At 38.7% G+C, this 24962-nt stretch overlaps 1 protein-coding gene across 1 annotated transcript; it reads right to left on the bottom strand.

Moving 5' to 3' along the window:
* Window positions 1–9285: 9285 nt before the first annotated feature.
* EMX2 (empty spiracles homeobox 2) lies at window positions 9286–22515 on the bottom strand. Its single transcript, XM_072129476.1, has 3 exons — window positions 21941–22515; window positions 12420–12604; window positions 9286–9745 (listed from the first exon to the last, which is right to left on the bottom strand). Exons 1-3 carry the CDS (start codon window positions 22266–22268, stop codon window positions 9578–9580), a joined length of 681 nt encoding a protein of 226 aa, XP_071985577.1. The 5' UTR covers window positions 22269–22515; the 3' UTR covers window positions 9286–9577.
* Between the last annotated feature and the right edge of the window lie 2447 nt (window positions 22516–24962).

Below are 24962 nucleotides of genomic sequence, written 5' to 3'. Positions count from 1 at the left end.
CTCAGGTGCAGAGGAGAAGAGTCACCTCAGGTGAAGAGGAGAAGAGTCACCTCAGGTGAAGAGGAGAAGAGTCACCTCAGGTGAAGAGGAGAAGAGTCACCTCAGGTGAAGAGGAGAAGAGTCACCTCAGGTGCGGAGGAGAAGAGTCACCTCAGGTGCGGAGGAGAAGAGTCACCTCAGGTGCGGAGGAGAAGAGTCACCTCAGGTGCGGAGGAGAAGAGTCACCTCAGGTGCGGAGGAGAAGAGTCACCTCAGGTGCGGAGGAGAAGAGTCACCTCAGGTGCGGAGGAGAAGAGTCACCTCAGGTGCGGAGGAGAAGAGTCACCTCAGGTGCGGAGGAGAAGAGTCACCTCAGGTGCGGAGGAGAAGAGTCACCTCAGGTGCGGAGGAGAAGAGTCACCTCTGCTGCGGAGGAGAAGAGTCACCTCTGCTGCGGAGGAGAAGAGTCACCTCTGCTGCAGAGGAGGAGTCACCTCTAAGCACAGTCAACAAGCACAAGAGACACAAGGAATGGTCATTACACCAGTGGAAATCTGGGCTTTGGTCTGATGAGTCCAAATTTTAGATCTTTGGTTCCTACAACCGTGTCTTTGTGCGAGGCAGAGAATGTGAAGAAATTGACTCTACATGTGAGGTGTGATTATGGGATGGGGGAGGGGCTCTGCTCGTGACACTTGGGGATTTATAGTGATCCAGCACGGTTACCACAGAATCTTGCAGTGGCTGCTATTCCATCTGGTTTGTGTTTAGTTGGACCATCATTTCTTTTTCAACAGAACAATGGCCCCAAACACCTTCAGTGCTATTTGACCAAGAAGGAGAGTGATGGGGGGCTACACCAGATGACCTGGCCTCCACATTCACCAGACCTGAACCCAATCCAGACTGTTTGGGGTGAGCTGAACCGCAGAGTGAAAGCAAAAGGGCCCACAAGTGCCAAGTATCTCTGGAAACTCCTTCAAGACTGTTGGAGACCATTTCAGGTAACTACCTCTTGTATCTCATCAAGAGAAGCCAAGAGCGTGCAAAGCAGTAATCAAAACAATAGGTAGCTACTTTAAAGAACCTAGAATATAAGACTTTTTTCAGTTGTTTCACACTTTTTTGTTAAGTATATAATTCCACTTGTGTTCATTCATAGTTCTGAATGTGAATCTACAATTTTTAGAGTCCTGAAAATACAGAAAACTCTTTGAATGAGAGGGTGGGTCCAAACTTTGGGTCTGTACTGTACATACAGTGGGAAACATATATACAATACATTAACACTGTATGAGGAAGGTATAATATAATGATATTATATAAGGGAGTTATAACATAAAATATAATGACACTGTATGGGGGAGGTATAATATATAATATAATTATATTATATGAGGGAGTTATAATATATAGTGTAATGACACTGTATGGGGGAGGTATAATCTATAAGATAATGACACTGTATAGGGGAGGTATAATATATATATAGTATATTTACACTATAGGGGGAGGTACAATATATTATATAATGACACTGTATAGAGGGAGGTATATATTATATAATTACACTGTATAGGGGGAGGTATAATATATAATATTATTATATTATATTATATAAGGGGAGTTATAATATATAGTGTAATGACACTGTATGGGGGAGGTATAATCTATAAGATAATGACACTGTATAGGGGGAGGTATAATATATATATAGTATATTTACACTGTTTAGGGGGAGGTACAATATATTATATAATTACACTGTATAGAGGGAGGTATATATTATATAAGGACACTGTATAGGGGAGGTACAATATATAATATTATATTATATAAGGGGAGTTATAATATATAGTGTAATGACACTGTATGGGGGAGGTATAATCTATAAGATAATGACACTGTATAGGGGGAGGTATAATATATTATATAATGACACTTTATAGTGGGAGGTATAATATATAATATCATGATACTGTATAGGGGGAGGTATAATATATAATATGATATTATTTGAGGGAGTTATAATATATAGTGTAATTACACTGTATAGGGGGGTATAATGTATTATATAATGACACTGTATAGGGGGAGGTATAATATATTATATAATGACACTATAGGGGGAGGTATAATATATAGTATAATGACACTAAATGGTGGAGGTATAATATATAATATGATGATAATATATGAGGGAGTTATAATATATAGTGTAATTACACTGTATAGGGGGGTATAATGTATTATATAATGACACTGTATAGGGGGAGGTATAATATATTATATAATGACACTATAGGGGGAGGTATAATATATAATGACACTGTATAGGGGGAGGTATAATATATAATATAATGACACTAAATGGTGGAGGTATAATATATAATATGATGATAATATATGAGGGAGATATAATATAATGAGACTGTATAGGGGGAGGTATAATATATAATATAATGAGACTGTATAGGGGGAGGTATAATATATAATATAATGAGACTGTATAGGGGGAGGTATAATATATAATATAATGACACTAAATGGTGGAGGTATAATATATAATATAATGATAATATATGAGGGAGATATAATATAATGAGACTGTATAGGGGGTTATAATATATTATATAATGACACTGTATAAACTATAGATATAATTATATATCATAGATGTTTTTCAGATCGGTAGAATTATAATATAATGAGACTGTATAGGGGAAGGTATAACCTATAATATCATGACGCTGTATAGGGGGAGGTATAATATATAATATAATGACACTGTGTAAGCCATAGATACAATTATATATTATAGATGTTTTTCAGATCGGTAGAATGTGAATATTGTTGGGACTTGTAAGTTTTTCTTCAGTGAAGCTTTTTTTTCCAGGTTTACAGGAGGAGAAATGTTCCTTAGATTCTTTGATCTTGTACTATATATATATCGCTGTATTTCCTCCTTAGTTATATTATATGATTACAGATATAGAATCGTCTTGTACATGGCCCTATGTGTCTGTATACACTGGATTATGGCTCTGTAGTTTGTGATCTATGGTTAATCTATCTATGTCCTTCTGTACATAATCATGTTATGTTAATTTGTATAGAATCGCGCTATAAATGATATAATGACTCTGTACACACATATACAGGAGCACGAAGCACATTATATATTTTTATATACATTATAGATTTCGTTCTTTAGAGAATCTCCCTGTACATAAGATTATATAGATCGACAGTATATATTGGGCTTGTTTTATATCGCCCTATCATGATATATCGTCATATCACGATATATCATTATCCTTCTCTGTCCTGATGAGGGGTCCTGCTGGAAATGCCGGGGGTGCAGCAGAACATTAGATATTTTATGGAAATCCTCAAGTACTTTACATTTTTAATCGTTCCTTAACATTATCCGATTCTCCTTCTCAGTAACAGAACCTTCTATACATTATGTGTCGTACTATATAGATTTGGCCTCAACTTATATGTTTATCTACAACGAATCCTCCTCTGTATAAGATCCTCCTGTACATATAAGAATCGCCCTGTACATGTTATAATTATATTCACTCCTCTAGGGAAATAATTATTCTCTTTATTAATAATAAAAATAATATATTTTTTTTTTTTTATTCCTGGACCAGTATTATTATTTTCAAGGCGCTAAAACATTGAGGAAGAGATTCACCTAAAAACAATAATGGATTATCTCATCTCTTATTATATATTATTGTATGTGATGTGTGATGAATTGTTCTTCAGTTTATAAACAATCCTGTACCTTGTCATTGATCTGATCTCTGATCACCATTTGTTACATCTCGTCTCATAAAATAGTATTATTACTTGTTAGTATTATTACTTTATTAGTATTCACGGTATTATTGACTTGTATTTCATGGGGAAAGAATAGTCATAATATTTACAAAATTATTGTTACTTTTCCTTGTAGCAGAATTGTTTCCAAGACACTAAACTTTGAGGGAAAGATTCACATGATAACAATAACTGATGAGTCTCTGAAGGTAGGTTATTATTCTGATGGTCTCTTATTATTTTATATTATATTATTGTATATGATGTGTAATGAATTTCTATGCAAATAATAAAACTATCTTGTATCTTGTCATTGATCTGAACCCTATCTATTACATTTCGTCCGATGGAATGTTATTATTTAATAGAATAATAATCGTCATATATTTGCTGTTCGGATTGGAGAATAAATGATAGTTCTATTATAATGTGGGTAAATATGTAATTTCCTTGTGATTATAAAAATATTGGATATAATCCCGGCGTACATTATATTAGTCTATAATAAAGAAATCAGATGTTACAGTTTGTCAGACTATTTTAGAAATATCATAGAGAAGCGGCTTCAGTCATAAAATAAACCAGACAAGAATCTCAGTCGGCAGCGCTAAATTATCGGCCGATTATGATCGATGATGATATAGTCAGAGGACCGCAGTCTTTGCTGTATGTATGTACATATCACCCAAATATATATATATTTACACATACATCTATATATATATATAATCAGTATTTTTAGGAAGTAAACCACGGACCCCACAACCTGCGATAAAAGCAGCTCCGACTACAAGCAGATGGGAGTATACAGGACAACTCTATAGATCGGTGTATAATAATATAACAAGGAAATATTAGATATTAGCTTATTATAATACACCAATCGCATTTTATAGATGACAATATAATTATTATACAACGAGGAAGTATTAAATATCCGTCTCTAATGCTACAGGAGATCTAATATACCGGCATTATATAATCTTCAGTATGAGACAATATGACCGTATACCACAGGAGGTCTCAAGTATAATGTATGCATACACATCATTTTAAGCTACCAGAACATTATAGGGGTCTCCATATGTAATAAAATGTTGTTGTAAATATAAAATGTTGAAGCCGATAAAAAAAAGACCAGAGAAATCAATTGGAAATATATCTGTGTGCTATAGCATCCTATTATAGAGGAGACCTCATTATAATATGATAGTCTATAATACAGGAGCTATCATTTTAATAAGCCTGTGTACTACTCCAGTCTATAATAGAGAAAATAATAGTATAGTATAATATACCATGTACAACACCAGTCTCTAACAGAGGAGACATTATTATAATATACCTGTGTACTACACCAGTCTATAATAGAGGAGGCATCATTATAATATACCATGTACTACACCAGTCTATAATAGAGGAGGCATCATTATAATATACCATGTACTACACTAGTCTATAATAGAGGAAGCACCATTATAATATACCATGTACTACTCCAATCTATAATAGAGGAGATACCATTATAATATACCATGTACTACACCAGTTTATAATAAGGGAAATATCATTATAATATACCATGTACTACACCAGTCTATAATAGAGGAAGCACCATTATAATATACCATGTACTACACCAGTCTATAATAGAGGAAGCACCATTATAATATACCATGTACTACACCAGTCTATAATAGAGGAGATATCATTATAATATTCCTGTGTACTACACCAGTCTATAATAGAGGAGATATCATTATAAAATACCATGTACTACACCAGTGTCTAATAGAGGAGATATCATAATAAAATACCATGTACTACACCAGTCTATAATAGAGGAAGCACCATTATAATATACCATGTACTACACCAGTCTATAATAGAGGAAGCACCATTATAATATACCATGTACTACACCAGTCTATAATAGAGGAAGCACCATTATAATATACCATGTACTACTCCAATCTATAATACAGGAAATATCATTATTATATTCCTGTGTACTACACCAGTCTATAATAGAGGAGATACCATTATAATATTCCTGTGTACTACACCAGTCTATGATAGAGGAGATATCATTATAATATGCCATGTACTACACCAGTGTCTAATAGAGGAGCTATTATTATAGTATACAGTGAACTACTCCACTCTATAATACTGGAGACATCATTATAAAATAACATATACTACTTCAGTCTATAATAGAGGAGACCTCACTATAATTTAGGCTCAGTTCACACTAGCATCAGGATTTCCGTTTATTTACCTCAGTTACAACAAGGTAATGGACGGTATCACTCATGTCTATCTGCCGATCTTTCTCTCCATACCTCACATTTATCTATAATCTATTCATCATCTATTTTTCTATCTAGATATTAACCATTTCTGTCTATATCTGTCTATTTCTTCATCTAAAAAACGGAAAAATATAGACACTTGCAATCTGTCCCCATTGACATCAATGTGAATTTAATGCCATCCGTTATGTTCCGTTTAGGCAGGGATCCCTTATCCATGTGTTTTTTTTTTGGACAGAAAAAAATTAATGAATGAGTCTGCAGGGAAAAAAAAAGCATGGATAACGGATCCATGACAAAACTGACCAAAACGGATGACATAAAATTTACATTGATTTCAATGGGATTTATAACTCATACGTTCAATTTCGATTTTTTTTTCCTTTTTTAAGCAGAAACTAGAAACGGAAATGTGAATAGTAGTGTGAAGGGAGCCATTTATTAGATATTGCCTGCGTCCTGAGCTATCACATGGGTAACCCAAGCAATATGTGCAGTGATAGATAGATAGATAGATAGATAGATAGATAGTAGATAGATAGATAGATAGATAGTTATGAGATAGATAGATAGATAGATAGAAAGATATGAGATAGATAGAAAGATATGAGATAGATAGATAGATAGATAGATAGATAGATAGATAGATAGATATGAGATAGATAGATAGATAGATAGATATGAGATAGATAGATAGATAGATAGATAGATAGATATGAGATAGATAGATAGATAGATAGATAGATAGATAGATAGATAGATAGATTATTATAGATAATAAGTTATTGTGGGTTGAATGTGGCAGGGACATCTGGGGGTTGTGCATACATTCTCTTGTCAGATAGATAGATAGATAGATAGATAGATAGATAGATAGATAGATAGTAGATAGATAGATAGATAGTTATGAGATAGATAGATAGATAGATAGAAAGATATGAGATAGATAGATAGAAAGATATGAGATAGATAGATAGATAGATAGATATGAGATAGATAGATAGATAGATAGATAGATATGAGATAGATAGATAGATAGATAGATAGGAGATAGATAGATAGATAGATATGAGATAGATAGATAGATAGATAGATAGATAGATAGATAGATAGATTATTATAGATAATAAGTTATTGTGGGTTGAATGTGGCAGGGACATCTGGGGGTTGTGCATACATTCTCTTGTCAGATAGATAGATAGATAGATAGATAGATAGATAGATAGGGAGTGATTGATTGATAAGAGAGTGATAGATATATCCATGATTTGCCTATCCTTAGTTATGTTCAATTTTCCAGGGGGTAAAAATGTACACCGTGTGACGTCATCTGTAGGGGAAGGATACAGGGCTATAGGTGATGACATGGGCTATAAATCATAACTTGGGCCCCTGGTACCTGACCAATATCTATCTATCTATCTATCTATCTATACATAAACACATCTGCTATATATATACACACACACACACACACACACATTAGTCTGTGTAGTTGCCCCTTGGCATATAAATAACCCCCGGCCTATATAGAGACCCTCATGGATGCCCCAGGCCTGTAGAGGAGACCCTCATAGAGCCCCTGGCCTGTGCAGGAGACACTCATAGAGACCCCGGCCTGTATAGGAGACCCTCATAGAGCCCCCGGCCTGTACAGGAGACCCTCATAGAACCCCCGGCATGTACAGAAGACCCTCATAGAACCACCGGCCTGTATAGGAGACCCTTATAGATCCCCCGGCCTGTACAGAAGACCCTCATAGAGCCCCTGACCTGTACAGTAGACCCTCATACGGTAGATATCCCCGGGGCCTGTATAGAAGACCCTCATAGAGCCCCCGGCCTGTAGAGGAGACCCTCATAGAGCCCCTGGCCTCTATAGAGCTATTGGCCTGTACAGGAGACCCTCATAGATGCCCCCGGCGTGTATAGGAGACCCTCATAGATGCCCCGGGCCTGTATAGGAGACCCTCATAGAGCCCTTGGCCTGTACAGGAGACCCTCAGAGATGCCCCCGGCCTGTACAGGAGACCCTCATAGATGCCCCCGGCCTGTATAGGAGACCCTCAGAGATGCCCCCGGCCTGTATAGGAGACCCTCAGAGAGTAGTATAGTTCTCTTTCCTCCCAGTCTGATGATGAATAGGTTGGGGTCTCGCAGCCAGCGCCCGATCAGTTTGGATGTGACTGTGATCGGTGTCCAGCACAGACGTTTTGCTGTGACTTGTGCTGGATATTTGCTACAATGTATCAGTGCAGGACATCATCTCCTCGTGTCCGGGGGTCCCCAGCTGCCGCCCCCACTTTATCTGCTCTGGGACATGAAAGCCGCAGCGGTGCCGCCTGCAGTTATTATCAGCACCGAGCAGAGAGGGGAAGGGGCTGCAGGGGCCCCAGATAATCACCTCATTAGCATCAGCCCCCGGAGCCCCCCGGAGCCCCTCTAATCCCCCCACACAAAGATCCAGACTGAAAGACGCTAATCCATCAGATAGAGGCCCCCTCCCCCTGCTGCCCCCCAAACCCCGGAGGAGACCCCCAAACACTGGGGTCACGGGCCGACACGGGTGAGGTTGGTCTCAAGGAAGACCTGATGCGCGGTCCAACAAAACGGGTTCGGTACCGCACCGCTCCCTCACTGACACACGGCTGATTGCGGTACCGCACCGCTCCCTCACTGACACACGGCTGATTGCGGTACCGCACCGCTCCCTCACTGACACACGGCTGATTGCCTTACCGCACAGCTCCCTCACTGACACACGGCTGATTGCGGTACCGCACAGCTACCTCGCTGACACACGGCTGATTGCGGTACCGCACAGCTACCTCACTGACACACGGCTGATTGCGGTACCGCACAGCTCCTTCACTGACACCCAGGTGATTGCGGTACCGCAAAATCTTAACTGACACATGGGTGACTGCGGTACCGCACAGCTCCTTCAATGACACCCAAGTCATAGCAGTACCGCACAGCTCCTTCACTGACACATGGGTGACTGCGGTACCGCACAGCTCCTTCACTGACACCCAAGTGATTGCAGTACCGCACAGCTCCTTCACTTACAACCCAGTGTCTGCGGTACCGCACAGCTCCTTCACTGATACCCCAGTGACTGCGGTACCGCACAGCTCCTTGACTGATGCACGGTTCCGCATGTGGATATAATAATAACGCTTTATTGACAGATCCGGACAGATCATCCTCCTCATCATCATCATCCTCATCCTCATCATTGTACTTCTCGGAAGTATCGAGAATCCTACAAGTCACCACAACACACAGACGTCTGTACAAGCCGCAAGCAAATCGCGGCCTCTTCGCCAGTCCCTGCGTCCTCTCCACGTGCTCCGGGGCCCCTGCTCCTGTGTGGCCCCCAGGGGCCGAGTCCTGTACATCAGCTCCATACAAAAGGCTCCACCAAAAAGTGCTAAAAGTCGCTGCAGTTAATCGTCCGATGTGACGTCGATCTCCTCGGGGCTGGCCTGCTTGGTGGCGATCCTCCAGCGGTTTATATGGTGGGTTCCCTTCTTCTTCTGGGACGAGTCCGAACCTTCCTCCTCCAACTTCTGCCGCTTGAACTTCGTCCTGCGGTTCTGGAACCAGACTTTTACCTGCAACATAAAAACCGCAAGATTATCGCAGAGGTCGATACCATCTTCAAGAGGCGTTTATACAGAAACTCTATATAATCTCTACATACACTCCTCATATCCTCCCCCATATCTATCTGTATGCACCCTATATATAATCCCAAATGCAATCTCCACATACAGTACTCAAATATACACCTGCCCTCACATATACCTGTCTGCCTATATACATCCTATATAAAATCCCCCATAGATAATGCTCATATATTACCCCTATATACCTGCCCTCACATATACCTGTCTGCCTATATACATCCTATATAAAATCCCCCATAGATAATGCTCATATATTACCCCTATATACCTGCCCTCACATATACCTGACTGCCTATATACACCCTATATAAAATCCCCCATAGATAATGCTCATATATTACCCCTATATACCTGCCCTCACATATACCTGTCTGCCTATATACACCCTATATAAAAATCCCCCATAGATAATGCTCATATATTACCCCTATATACCTGCCCTCACATATACCTGTCTACCTATATACACCCTATATAAAATCCCCCATAGATAATGCTCATATATTACCCCTATATACCCGTCCTCACATATACCTGTCTTCCTATATACACCCTATATAAAATCCCCATAGATAATGCTCATATACATCTACCATCTATACATTATACACACACATATATCTATATCACAGTCCTCTCTGCAAAGGCCACATCTAATAGACCAGCAGCCGGCAATGGTGATCATGGGGGTATTGATTTGGATCATAGGGGTCTTGTTCCCCCCATCCCTCACCCTGAAATCTGCACATGGTGGTTTCACTTTCTTTTCTGCGATCGCTGGATTTTCATAAGCAAATTTTTTTAAAAAACTTCAGCTGCAAATTCACCAGAAAAGAAAAAAAAAACACCATGCTAAAACAAATCTAAAGAGTAAAAGTGAAAGCTGAATCTAAAAAGAAGGAAGAGAGGAGGAGGGCAGGTACCCCCTGCATGTAGAGAATTGCCGTGCATGCTGGGAAACATTGATCCAAAGATCGGGAACACAATGAAAAGATTCGGGGTCTGCAGCGGATCAGATCTCAACCAATCTCCATATACAATATGGATAACAATGTGAATCAAAGAGGATCTGACGACATTACGACTACACTGAGAAGGGGGAAGGGGGCGGGACGGGCATTGAGTTTCACCAAATGCACACAGATGAGCGGGGGGCAAATCGTCAGCCTCAGACAGGCAATGCCCCCTCCCCCCAACCTGTAACACTGCATCTGACACATTCTGATACATTCTTACAAACTCCTTCACCTTCTGCTATTATTCATCTAGTATTATGCTGATTAAAATCATGTTATTATGTATTATTGTAATTATATTATTTATGGATTTTATTGTAATAAGGGGAATGTTACGTTATTATTGTACTATTATATTATATACATTATATAATGTAATTCTAGTGTGTTTTTATTTTATGTTGTTTTTACTTATTTATTGTATTTTGTACACTATTATTATAACTGATATGACAAACACATTTCCCTTTCGGAATAACCAACAATAAATATTATTTTATCTCCTATTTTAATAATAATAATAATTATTATTAATTATAATAATACATTAGCAGTTTATTCTTCTGTATTGTTTCTCATGTTCTGATGATTACTGTTGTTTTCCTCCTCTTTATGTTACTCCTGACTCGTCACTGTAATCATTGTTCTGCCTGTTATTACGGATTTGTCTATTATATTATCACTAGTCCCACTGATAATAATACAGGAGCCTGCTGTAGGCTTTGATGATAATTAGGGGATGTCGTGTCGGTTTTGTGTGTCTGTTCGACTCCCGATGGACTGGGGCAGAACTGAGTTGACCCCACACAGACATTAGGGACAAAGTCATCAGCAATGAAAGACGACCTGTCAGGGCGATTTGGGACGCTAAACTATGTCCGTATGGGTCGGTGGTTTTGTGTCCCAAATCGCCCTTTACCAAGTCCCTCCATGACCACTATATAAAAAAAAAACAAAAAAAACTTGTAATCACCTAATCACCTATGAAGTGCATCAGACCCATCTCTTGTGCCCCCCCGTGTCCGCATACACCCAGGCTTCACTGCGCAAATATCGTAACTACAGCGCATGCACAGTGATGCCGGGTGTTGTGCAGGGAGCACTGGATCAAAGAAAGCATAAGCGTTTCTTTTTAAATTTTAGTAGCGGGCACATAGGGACGTGGTAAAGGGCGATTTGGGACACTGGGGGCCCATAGCCTGGGGTGGGCAAAGGGCTGCGGGCCCATAGCCTGGGGTGGGCAAAGGGCTGTGGGCCCATAGCCTGGGGTGGGCAAAGGGCTGTGGGCCCATAGCCTGGGGTGGGCAAAGGGCTGCGGGCCCATAGCCTGGGGTGGGCAACGGGCTGCGGGCCCATAGCCTGGGGTGGGCAACGGGCTGCGGGCCCATAGCCTGGGGTGGGCAAAGGGCTGCGGGCCCATAGCCTGGGGTGGGCAACTGGCTGCGGGCCCAAAGCCTGGGGTGGGCAACTGGCTGCGCACCCATACCCATGGGTCATCAGCATGCTGCGGGCCCACGCCCTGGGGTCAGCTGTGGGCCCATAGTCTGGTGTCGGCAGCGGGCCCATACCTTGGGGGTCAGTACCTGTGTTTCTGTGAGGCTTAGACTGTGTGCCAGCTGCTTCCTCTCTGCGCCCACCACATAGTGGTTCTTTTCAAAGGCGTGCTCTAACCGCAGCAACTGAGAAGGGGAGAAGGCAGTCCTGATCCGTTTGGGTTTGCGGGCCAGAGCGTTGTGTAATAAGAAGCTTTCTGCACTTGTGTCATTACCTGTAAGGAGAGAAAAGGGCAGAGGTTCATCCAGATACTGTACAAATTATATGTTATACCAGATATAATATACACTATATACATACCTTATCTATAATACACCACATATACTCTATATAAAGGGGCAGTTATATACAGTAAATATAGGAGCAATGAAAAACACCGGCTATATTATGCCCCAGCAATAATAGATACCATATACACCAGCTATAATATAACCCATGCACACCAGCTATAATAGACACTATATACAACAGCAGAAATATACAATACATACTGTATCTATAATACACCACATATCATATACCCTATATAGAGGATTAATTATATACAGTATATATAGCAGCTATTATATACCCTAAAAAATACTCCAGATACACTATATACCCCCAATATAATATAACCCAGCTATAATATACCCTATATATCCAAGCTATAATAAACCCAATCTACACTAGCTGTAATACACACTATATACACCAACTAAAAAAGAAACTATATACACCAGCTATAATAGAGAACAAAAAAAGCAGTGTATATACACCAGCTATAATACACACTATAAACACTAACTATAATAGATGCCAGCTATAATATACCCTATATATCTCAGCTATAATATACACTTTAAACATCAGCTATAGTATACACTATAAAAGATATAATATGCTCTATATACAACCAGCTAATACAGACGCCAACTGTAATAGACACAATAGACACCTGGTATAATAGACACAATATATACTTGCTATAATATACACTATCTACCCCAGTTATAATAGACACAATATACACCAGCTACAATATAAACTAAACAGCTATAATAAACAGAAGCTACGATAAAAGGAAGCAGCTTTAATATACACTATATACCAGCTATGATATATACTGGGTATATTATATGCACTATATACATCAGCAATAATATACCCTATAAATTCCAGAAATAATATACCCCAAATACAAAAGCTTTAATGTACACAATATACATCAGCTACAATACAAACCATAGACCGTATACACCCCAGCTATAATATACCCCAGCTATAATATGCCCTATATACACCAGCTATAATATACACTATATACCCCAGCTCTAACATACACCAGCTGTAATATGCTCTATAAACACCAGCTATAATATACACCATATACCCCAGCTCTAATATACCCTAGCCATAATATGCCCTATATACACCAGCTATAATTTACCCTATATACAGCAGCTTTAATATGCACTATATACCCCAGCTCTAAAATAGCCTACATACACCGGCTCCAATATACACTATATACCCCAGTTATAATAGACACCAGCTATTATATAAACTAGCTATAATATACACAATTTACCCCAACTAAAATAAACCCCAGCTATAATATGCCCTATATACACCGGCTATAGTATACGCCATATACACAAGCTATAATATACATTGTATACACCAACTCTATTATGCACTATACACACCAGCTAAATTATACCCTATATGCACCAGATATACAATACTCTGTATACACCAGCTAAAATAAACACTAAATACACCAGCTAAAATATACACTATATGCAATATACCCCCAGCTATAATGATCCCCAGCTACACTTCAGTAATAGACTGTAATATACAGAGATATAACACTGTACTATATACACTCCAGGTATAGGCTGTAATATACAGAGATATAACACTGTACTATATACACTGTAGGTATAGGCTGTAATATACAGAGATATAACACTGTACTATATACACTTCAGTAATAGACTGTAATATACAGAGATATAACACTGTACTATATACACTCCAGGTATAGGCTGTAATATACAGAGATATAACACTGTACTATATACACTGCAGGTATAGGCTGTAATATACAGAGATATAACACTGTACTATATACACTTCAGTAATAGACTGTAATATACAGAGATATAACACTGTACTATATACACTCCAGGTATAGGCTGTAATATACAGAGATATAACACTGTACTATATACACTGCAGGTATAGGTTGTAATATACAGAGATATAACACTGTACTATATACACTCCAGGTATAGGCTGTAACATACAGAATTATAACACTGTATTTTTACACTGCAGTGTATATAGTACAGTGTTATATATATCTGTATATTACAGTCTACCCTCTGTAATATACAGAGATATAACACTGTACTATATACACTTCAGTAAAAAACTGTAATACACAGAGATATTACAATGTACTATATACACTGCAGGTATAGACTGTAATATATAAAGATATTGCACTACACTATATACACTCCAGGTATAGACTGCAATATACAGAGAGGTTACACTGTACTATATACACTGCAGGTATAGGGTGTAATATACAGAGAGATTACACTGCACTATATACACTCCAGGTATAGGCTGTAATATACAGAGATATAACACTGTACTATATACACTGCAGGTATAGGCTGTAATATACAGAGAGATTACAATGCACTACATACACTCCAGGTATAGGCTGTAATACACAGAGATATAACACTGCACTATATACACTGCAGGTATAGGCTGTAATATACAGAGAGATTACACTGCACTATATACACTCCAGGTATAGGCTCTAATATACAGAGATATAACACTGTACTATATACACTGCAGGTATAGGCTGTAATATACAGAGAGATTACAATGCACTATATACACTGCAGGCATAGGCTAAAATACACAGATATATAACACTGTACTTTTTACGCTGCAGGTATAGGCTGCAATATACAGAGAGATTACACTGCACTATATACACTCCAGGTATAGGCTGTAATATACAGAGATATAACACTGTACTATATACACTCCAGGTATAGGCTGTAATATACAGAGATATAACACTGTACTATATACACTCCAGGTATAGGCTGCAATATACAGAGAGATTACACTGTACTATATACACTCCAGGTATACAATGTAATATACAGAGATATAACACTGTACTATATACACTGCAGGTATAGGCTGTAATATACAGAGAGATTACACTGTACTATATACACTGCATGTATAGGCTGTAATACACAGAGAGATTACACTGCACTATATACACTGCAGGTATAGGCTTTAATACACAGAGAGATTACACTACTCTATGTACACTTCGGGTAGACTGTAATATACAGATATATAACACTGTACTATATACACTGCAGGTGTAGGGTGTAATACGCAGAGAGGTTACACTGTACTATATACACTGCAGGTATAGACTGTAATATACAGTGAGGTTACACTGTACTATATACACTGCAGGTATAGGCTGTAATACACAGAGAGATTACACTACTCTATATACACTTCGGATAGACTGTAATATACAGATATATAACACTGTACTATATACACTCCAGGTATAGGCTGTAATATACAGATATATAACACTGTAATATACAGATATATAACACTGTACTATATACACTGCAGGTATAGGGTGTAATACGCAGAGAGGTTACACTGTACTATATACACTGCAGGTATGGGCTGTAACACACAGAGATATAACACTGTACTATATACACTGCAGGTATAGACTGTAATATACAAAGATTCCACTGCACTACATACACTCCAGGTATAGACTGTAAATACAGAGATACAACACTGTACTATATACACTGCAGGTATAGGGTGTTATATACAGAGGGATTACACTGAACCATATACACTTCGGGTAGACTGTAATATACAGATAGATTACAATGTACGATATACACTCCAGGTCTAGACTGTAATATACAGAGATATAATACTGCACTATATACACTGCAGGTATAGGCTGTAATATACAGAGAGATTACACTACTCAATATACACTTCGGGTAGACTGTAATATACAGATATATAACACTGTACTATATACACTCCAGGTATAGGCTGTAATATACAGAGATATAACACTGTACTATATACACTGCAGGTATAAGGTGTAATATGCAGAGAGGTTACACTGTACTATATACACTCCAGGTATAGACTGTAAATACAGAGATATAACACTGTACTATATACACTGCAGGTATAGGGTGTTATATACAGGGGGATTACACTAAACCATATACACTTCGGGTAGACTGTAATATACAGATAGATTGCAATGTACGATATACACTCCAGGTCTAGACTGTAATATACAGAGATATAACACTATACTATATACACTGCATGTATAGGCTGAAATATAAAGAAAGATTAAACTCCACTATATAAACTTCAGATATGGACTGTAATATACTGATTCTATAGTTGAATATTATATTTTCCTCCGATGTATACTTTAGCTGGATTTGATCTACCGAAAACCCAACCAATCTGATCATAATAGTCGGCCGATTTGTATTGCGCTGCACGTATTATACTGGATCCTGCAATGTGTACACACCGCACCATATAGACAGGTACTATGAATATAGATCTATATACAGCTCATACACTATTATTAGTATAATGTATGAAAAGTGAAGAGACACAATGCACTGATAATAATATGAAGGTTCAAATTTTATAACATAAATCATAGACTCCGGCTTGTACATAATAACTTCTATTATTATACATTCCTAATATTATACACAGCGATACAATAACCTGCAATAATATATTTATTGTGATGATATAACTTCAATATTCACATGGTGATATAATCCATCAGAGTATTATACAGTCCCTGTATGTAAATATTACTTCCATCAACAAGTACAAAACAACTTCTCCGGATAATAATCTAATATATACACAGATATTATAAATGTACACATCATGAGATAACATCTCAGTGATATACAGTCCCTGTAGGTTCATAATACACACTTCCATCAACACGTACAGAACAACTCCTCCGATTATTACACCCTCCTAATAATACTAATATTTACAGCATATATTATACACAAATATATATTAACCTGTTATATTATAAATGTGCACAGTTAAAAACACGTAACTACATTATAACCCTCCAGGATATTATTATAATATGCCCAGAATATAATCTACATAATCATCTGCAAATATATCTCACAGTATTTGTGATATTGTACCCTACACATGTGATATTATTACATACTACACATGTGATATAATTACACACTACACAAGAGATATTATTACACACTACACATGGGATATTATTACACCCTACACATGTGATATTATTACATACTACACATGTGATATTATTACACACTACACATGGGATATTATTACACCCTACACATGTGATATTATTACATACTACACATGTGATATTATTACACACTACACATGTGATTTTATTACACCCTACACATGGGATATAATTACACACTACACAAGGGGTATTATTACGCACTACACATGGGATATTATTACACACTACACTTGGGATATTATAACACACTATTCATGTGATATTATAACATATGACACATGGGATATTATAACATATGACTCATGGGATATTATTACACACTATTCATGTGATATCATTACACATGGGATATTATTACACCCTACACATGGGATATTATTACACACTACACAAGGGATATTATTACGCACTACACATGGGATATTATTACACACTACACTTGGGATATTATAACACACTATTCATGTGATATTATAACATATGATACATGGGATATTATATCATATGACACATGGGATATTATAACATACTACACATGGGATATTATTACTAACTACACGTCTGATATTACACCCCACACAGGGGTGACATTATTACACATAACAAGTCTGCTGATTTCTGACCATGGATATCGCTCTCTGCATTCCCTATACACGGTCCATACTTTACATGTTGCGTTTGTAACAGCCGGTAATAATAGAGACTAACAGCTTCAACAAGTGCAGAATAACTTTTCCAGATATTTTTATACCCTCCTACTATGAATGTGCGATACATATACCCAAAACAACCTAGAATTTAATATGATATAATCCCCTCTCAGTATAATACAGTCACTGCAGCTTCTAAAAGCCGGTAATAATGGAGACTAAAGTACAGAATAACTTCTCCAGATATTATTATACCCTCCTAATGTGCCCGGAATATAATAACCTGCATTATTATTTAACCTGTCGGATTATTATACAGTCACTGTACTTTCTAATGCCTGGTTAGAAACCATGAGGGCATTATAACCCTCCAGGATATTATACACAGCTTGTAATACTATGCCCGAAATATTATCTACACATACACAATATTATAATAACCTGCATTCATATCTATATATACTCATACACCCCTCTCCACACAGTATATACCATCTACTAACCACACTACAATATATATACACACATCGATGTATTAACCTCTCAGAGTATTATACATTCAGAATTGTAGATTAGAATAGCCGGTAAATAATATATACTAACATTTTGCATTAGCAAGTACAGAATAATAGCTTCTCTGGATATTATTATACTATCCTCCTAATAATATAGACAGAAATATAATTTCTAAGACTTTTAAACAGTCCCTGTAGATCAAGACACTTTGCCATAAGAACAAGTACATAATCACCCTCCAGGATATAATAGACTCCTAGTAATAATATTCACAGCACTAGACTGTCCTGCAATAATATACATGATATCTCAGAGTATTATACAGTCTGTAGTTTATAATAATACCTGTGCTATAACACACTCAGCCATAAGAACAACAAGAACTTGTCGGGATATTATTATACCTTCATATTATTATGTTCCGGAAAATCCTCCACATATTAATAACCTGCAATAACCACAATAATATATACTTCTAAGTTATAATACAACCTACTATAGATATATATAAAACAGATAATCTAGTAATCTGGATGAATCATATACATAAACGCAGTAATATTCAGTATATACAAAATACAATAACCTGGATTATACATCTATATACACACAGTAACAGAAATACCCGCGACATATAATAATCTTCATAATTTTTACATTGAGAATATAATGTACAAAGGTATAGAGATCCCTGTCTTGTAAATCCCGGGTAAAGTATATAATAAGTATATTGTAAGTCTCCTGGTAGATGCAGCAGCTGCGATCAGATCGGAGATCGCAACCTCCAAGAGGATGATCGGTGTCCATAATTACCCGGAGACCCCCAACGTGCGGGACATCTGCCCTATACACACATACATTACATTATCTAATAATATACAGACATATATTGTATTCTAAAATAATATACACACACAAACATTATATTATATAATAATACACACACATACATTATATCATATCATATACACTATACAAACAATATACATAAAATACCCAGCACCGAACACACAGACAAATATGATCACATACATTATACACACTATACACATGGCACAGTCACACAGACCGCTCCTCCATACTTTCTATAAAGTCACCTACAGGAGTGTAGTCACTTATATACTACAGATCATCACACACACGATAGAATTGTAACCAGTCCTGTGTATATTAGTACATTGTAGCCATAAACGATAAATCTATATATTATATATTGTCCTTTATATATCTATAGATTACACTGTATCCAGTCCTGTCTATACATTGTATACGATACGATATCCATACTTAATATCCAGTCTTATATATACACACACACATAGTCAGTGTGTGCGTGTATAGTCATATATATATATATATATATACATATACATATATACATATACACACACAAAGACACATTGTAACCAGTCCTGTTTATATCTATACTTTATATACAGTTCTTTATATATTTAAACATTGCATCAAGTCCTGTATATACATAAAGTTTGCATCCAGTCCTGTATATATTTATACAATGCAACCAGTCAGTCCTGCATACATTTAAACTTTGTATGCTCTTCTCTCTATATATCTATACTTTGTATCCAGTCCTGTATATACCTATACATTGTATCCAGTCCTGTGTATACCTATACATTGTATCCAGTCCTGTGTATACCTATACATTGTATCCAGTTCTGTGTATACCTATACATTGTATCCAGTCCTGTATATATCGATACGTTGTATCCAGTCCTGTATATATCGATACATTGTAGCCAGTCCTGTATATTTCGATACATTGTAGCCAGTCCTGTATATTCCTATACATTGTATCCAGTCCTGTATATCGATACATTGTATCCAGTACAGTATATACCTATACTTTGTATCCAGTCCTGTATATATCTATGAAATACATCCAATCCTGTATATACCTATACATCGTATCCTGTATATATCGATACATTGCATCCAGTCCTGTAGATATCGATACATTGTATCCACTGCAGTATATAACCTTACAATGCACCCAATCTTGTATATATCTATACTTTGTATACAGTCCTGTATATATCTCAACTTTGTATCCGGTCCTGTATATATCGATATAGTGTACCCAGTCCCCTACATATCGATATATTGTATGCAGTCCTGTACATATCGATATATTGTATGCAGTCCTGTATATATATATATATATATATATATATATATATATATATATATATACCTTGTATCATATTCTGTGTTTATATATACTTTGTATCCAGTCCTGTATATATCGATATATTGTATCCAGTCCTGTATATATCTATAATTTGTATAATATTCTGTGTTTATATATATATATAGTATCCAGTCCTGTATTAAGCAATACTTTGTTTTCAGCCGGAATATATAATATAATAATATATACTTTGTATTCAGCCCTGTATAAATGTATACATTGTATCCAGTCCTGCATATATCTGTACATTGTGTCCAATACTGTAATACTGTATGTGTGTGTATATATAAATATATATATATATATATATATATATATGTGTGTGTGTGTACACACACACACACACATTGTATCCTCTTCTGTATATAACTATACATTGTATCGTCTTCTGTATATATCTATACATTGTATCCAGTCCTGTGAATATATCTATACCTTCCGTATCATCTTTCATATACATCTATACATTGCATCCAATCTTGTACATATATATATTGTATCCGGTTCGGTATAGATCTAGATGTTACATTATATCCAAAAGTTGCAGCCGTTAATCCACAAACAGTAGAAGTAAAACCGCACGATCCTGGTCAGAAACAAAAGCCGCAGGTAGCAGTGCCGCAGGTGCAGGAGCCGGTGCCCGGTGTAGCTTGTGGCCCCTGTGCGTCCTCTGGGGGCCCCAGCCGGTGTCTGTGGGGCCCAGTCCCGGAGATTTCGTTTGCTTGAGTTGTGGAGACTCCGGGAAGTTGGTGAGAAGTTGCAGTAAGTTGGTTGCCGGGCACTTACCTTGGAATCGGTGTCCCAGGTAGCGGTAGCGGTGCAGGAGCCAGGGGTAGAAGCTGGAGGGCTCCCTCTGTTGGGCGGGTGAGAAGAGCCCGGGCAGCGGGTGTGCAGGCGGGTGTACGGGGGGCGGCGGGTGACTCTCCGGGTACACGAGCTCTGGGGGGGAGTAGACGCCTCTGCCCGGCGGGGGGAAGCCGCTCATGAACGGGCTGATCGGGCCGTAGCTGAGGGCGGCCGGGCGGAGCGGCTCCTGGGCGGCGGGGGGCACCGGGCTCTCCTTGGCCACCAGAGACTCGATGGTGAAGCAGCGTTTAGGGGCCGACGGGAACATGGTGCCCGGGGGCCACAGGGGGACGGGGGCCACACCGGCAGCGGATCACAGTCCTCCCGCCCTATCCATCCACTACAACAAGCAGCCGCTCCGGAGCCGCGATCACAACTTGTGCGAACAAGACCCAAGCTCAGCGCTGACACCGGCAACTCCCGCACAGGTCGCACGATCTGATTGGACGCTGTGCCACAGGGGAGGCTCCTCCGTGCGTCAGAATGGGCAGGAGCGCCCGACCGACCCTCAACCAACCCAAAGCCTGCCCACTCCGCCCGACAGACCGACCCCCAGCAATCCCGACCAACAACTCAGGGCGACCGACCCCTAACTAACTCAGAACCGACCCACCCCTCCCGACAGACCGACCCCCAGCAATCCCGATCAGCAACTCAGGACGACCGACCCCTAACTAACCCCGAGCCGACCCACCCCGCCCTACAGACCGACCTAAAATAACCTCCACCGATTACAAAGACCACAAACAACCCCTGACCAACAAACACAGGTGACAATATCTGTCTGTCCATCTATCTATCTATCTATCTATCTATCTATCTATCTATCTATCTATCTATCTATCTATTATCTTTCTATCTATCTATCTATTATCTATCTATTATCTTTCTATCTATCTATCTATCTATCTATCTATCTATCTATCTATCTATCTATCTATCGATCTATTTGTCTATTACATTTATCCATCATCTACCTCTTAACTATCCATCTCTGTACATGTAGATAGTGGTTGGTGATAGATCATGTACCATGGACTCTGTGCCTATAGATGGCGGCTGGTGACGGATCATGTACTATGGACTCTGTACATATAGATGGTGGTTGGTGATAGATCATGTATCATGGACTCTGTACATATAGATTGCGGCTCGTGATGGATCATGTACCATGGACTCTGTACATATAGATGGCGGCTGGTGATGGATCATGTACTATGGACTCTGTACATATAGATGGTGGTTGGTGATAGATCGTGTATCATGGACACTGTCCTTATAGATGGTGGTTGGTGATAGATCATGTATCATGGACTCAGCACATATAGATGGCGGCTGGTGGTTGATCATGCACCATGGACTCAGCACATATAGATGGCGGCTGGTGACGGATCATGTTCCATGGACTCTGTACATATAAATAGCGGCTATTGATAGCTTATGTACCATGGACTCTGTACATATAGATGGCGGCTGGTGATAGATCATGTACCATGAACTCTGTACATATAGATGGCGGCTGGTGATAGATCATGTACCATGGACTCTGTACATATAGATTGCGGCTGGTGATGGATCATGTATCATGGACTCTGTAAATATGGATGGCGGCTGGTGATGGATCATGTACCATGGACTCTGTACGTATAGATGGTGGTTGGTGATAGATCATGTATCATGGACACTGTCCTTATAGATGGCAGCTGGTGGTTGATCATGCACCATGGACTCAGCACATATAGATGGCGGCTGGTGACGGATCATGTTCCATGGACTCTGTACATATAAATAGCGGCTATTGATAGCTTATGTACCATGGACTCTGTACATATAGATTGCGGCTATTGATAGCTTATGTACCATGGACTCTGTACATATAAATAGCGGCTATTGATAGCTTATGTACCATGGACTCTGTACATATAAATAGCGGCTATTGATAGCTTATGTACCATGGACTCTGTACATATAGATTGCGGCTGGTGATAGATCGTGTACCATGGACTCTGTACATATAGATTGCGGCTGGTGATGGATCATGTATCATGGACTCTGTAAATATGGATGGCGGCTGGTGATGGATCATGTACCATGGACTCTGTACGTATAGATAGTGGCTGGTGATGGATCATGTGCCATGGACTCTGTACATATAGATGGCGGCTGGTGATATATCATGTACCATGGACACTGTCCTTATAGATGGCAGCTGGTGGTTGATCATGCACCATGGACTCAGCACATGTAGATGGCGGCTGGTGACGGATCATGTTCCATGGACTCTGTACATATAAATAGCGGCTATTGATAGCTTATGTACCATGGACTCTGTACATATAGATTGCGGCTGGTGATAGATCGTGTACCATAGACTCTGTACATATAGATGGCGGCTGGTGATGGATCATGTATCATGGACTCTGTAAATATGGATGGCGGCTGGTGATAGATCATGTACCATGTACTCTGTACATATAGATGGCGGCTGGTGATAAATCATGTACCATGGACTCTGTACATATAGATGGCGGCTGGAGATAGATCATGTACCATGGACTCTGTACATATAGATGGTGGCTGGTGATGGATCATGTACCATGGACTCTGTACATATAGATGGCGGCTGGTGATAGATCATGTATCAAGGACTCTGTACATATAGATGGCGGCTGGTGATGGATCTTGTACCATGGACCCTGTACATATAGATGGGGGCTGGTGATAGATCATGTACCATGTACTCTGTACATATAGATGGTGGCTGGTGATGGATCTTGTACCATGGACCCTGTACATATAGATGGCGGCTGATGATGGATCATGTACCATGAACTCTGTACATATAGACAGTGGCTGGTGATAGATCATGCACCATGGACTCTGTACATATAGATGGCGGCTGGTGATAGATCATGTATCATGGACACTGTTCTTATAGATGGCGGCTGGTTATAGATCATGT

The sequence above is a fragment of the Engystomops pustulosus genome, chromosome 11, assembly GCF_040894005.1.
Source record: "Engystomops pustulosus chromosome 11, aEngPut4.maternal, whole genome shotgun sequence".
In the NCBI taxonomy this organism is placed as follows: Eukaryota; Metazoa; Chordata; class Amphibia; order Anura; family Leptodactylidae; genus Engystomops; species Engystomops pustulosus.
The sequence above is the reverse complement of the archived record's forward strand: the minus strand, read 5'-3'. Positions and strand labels throughout refer to the sequence as shown.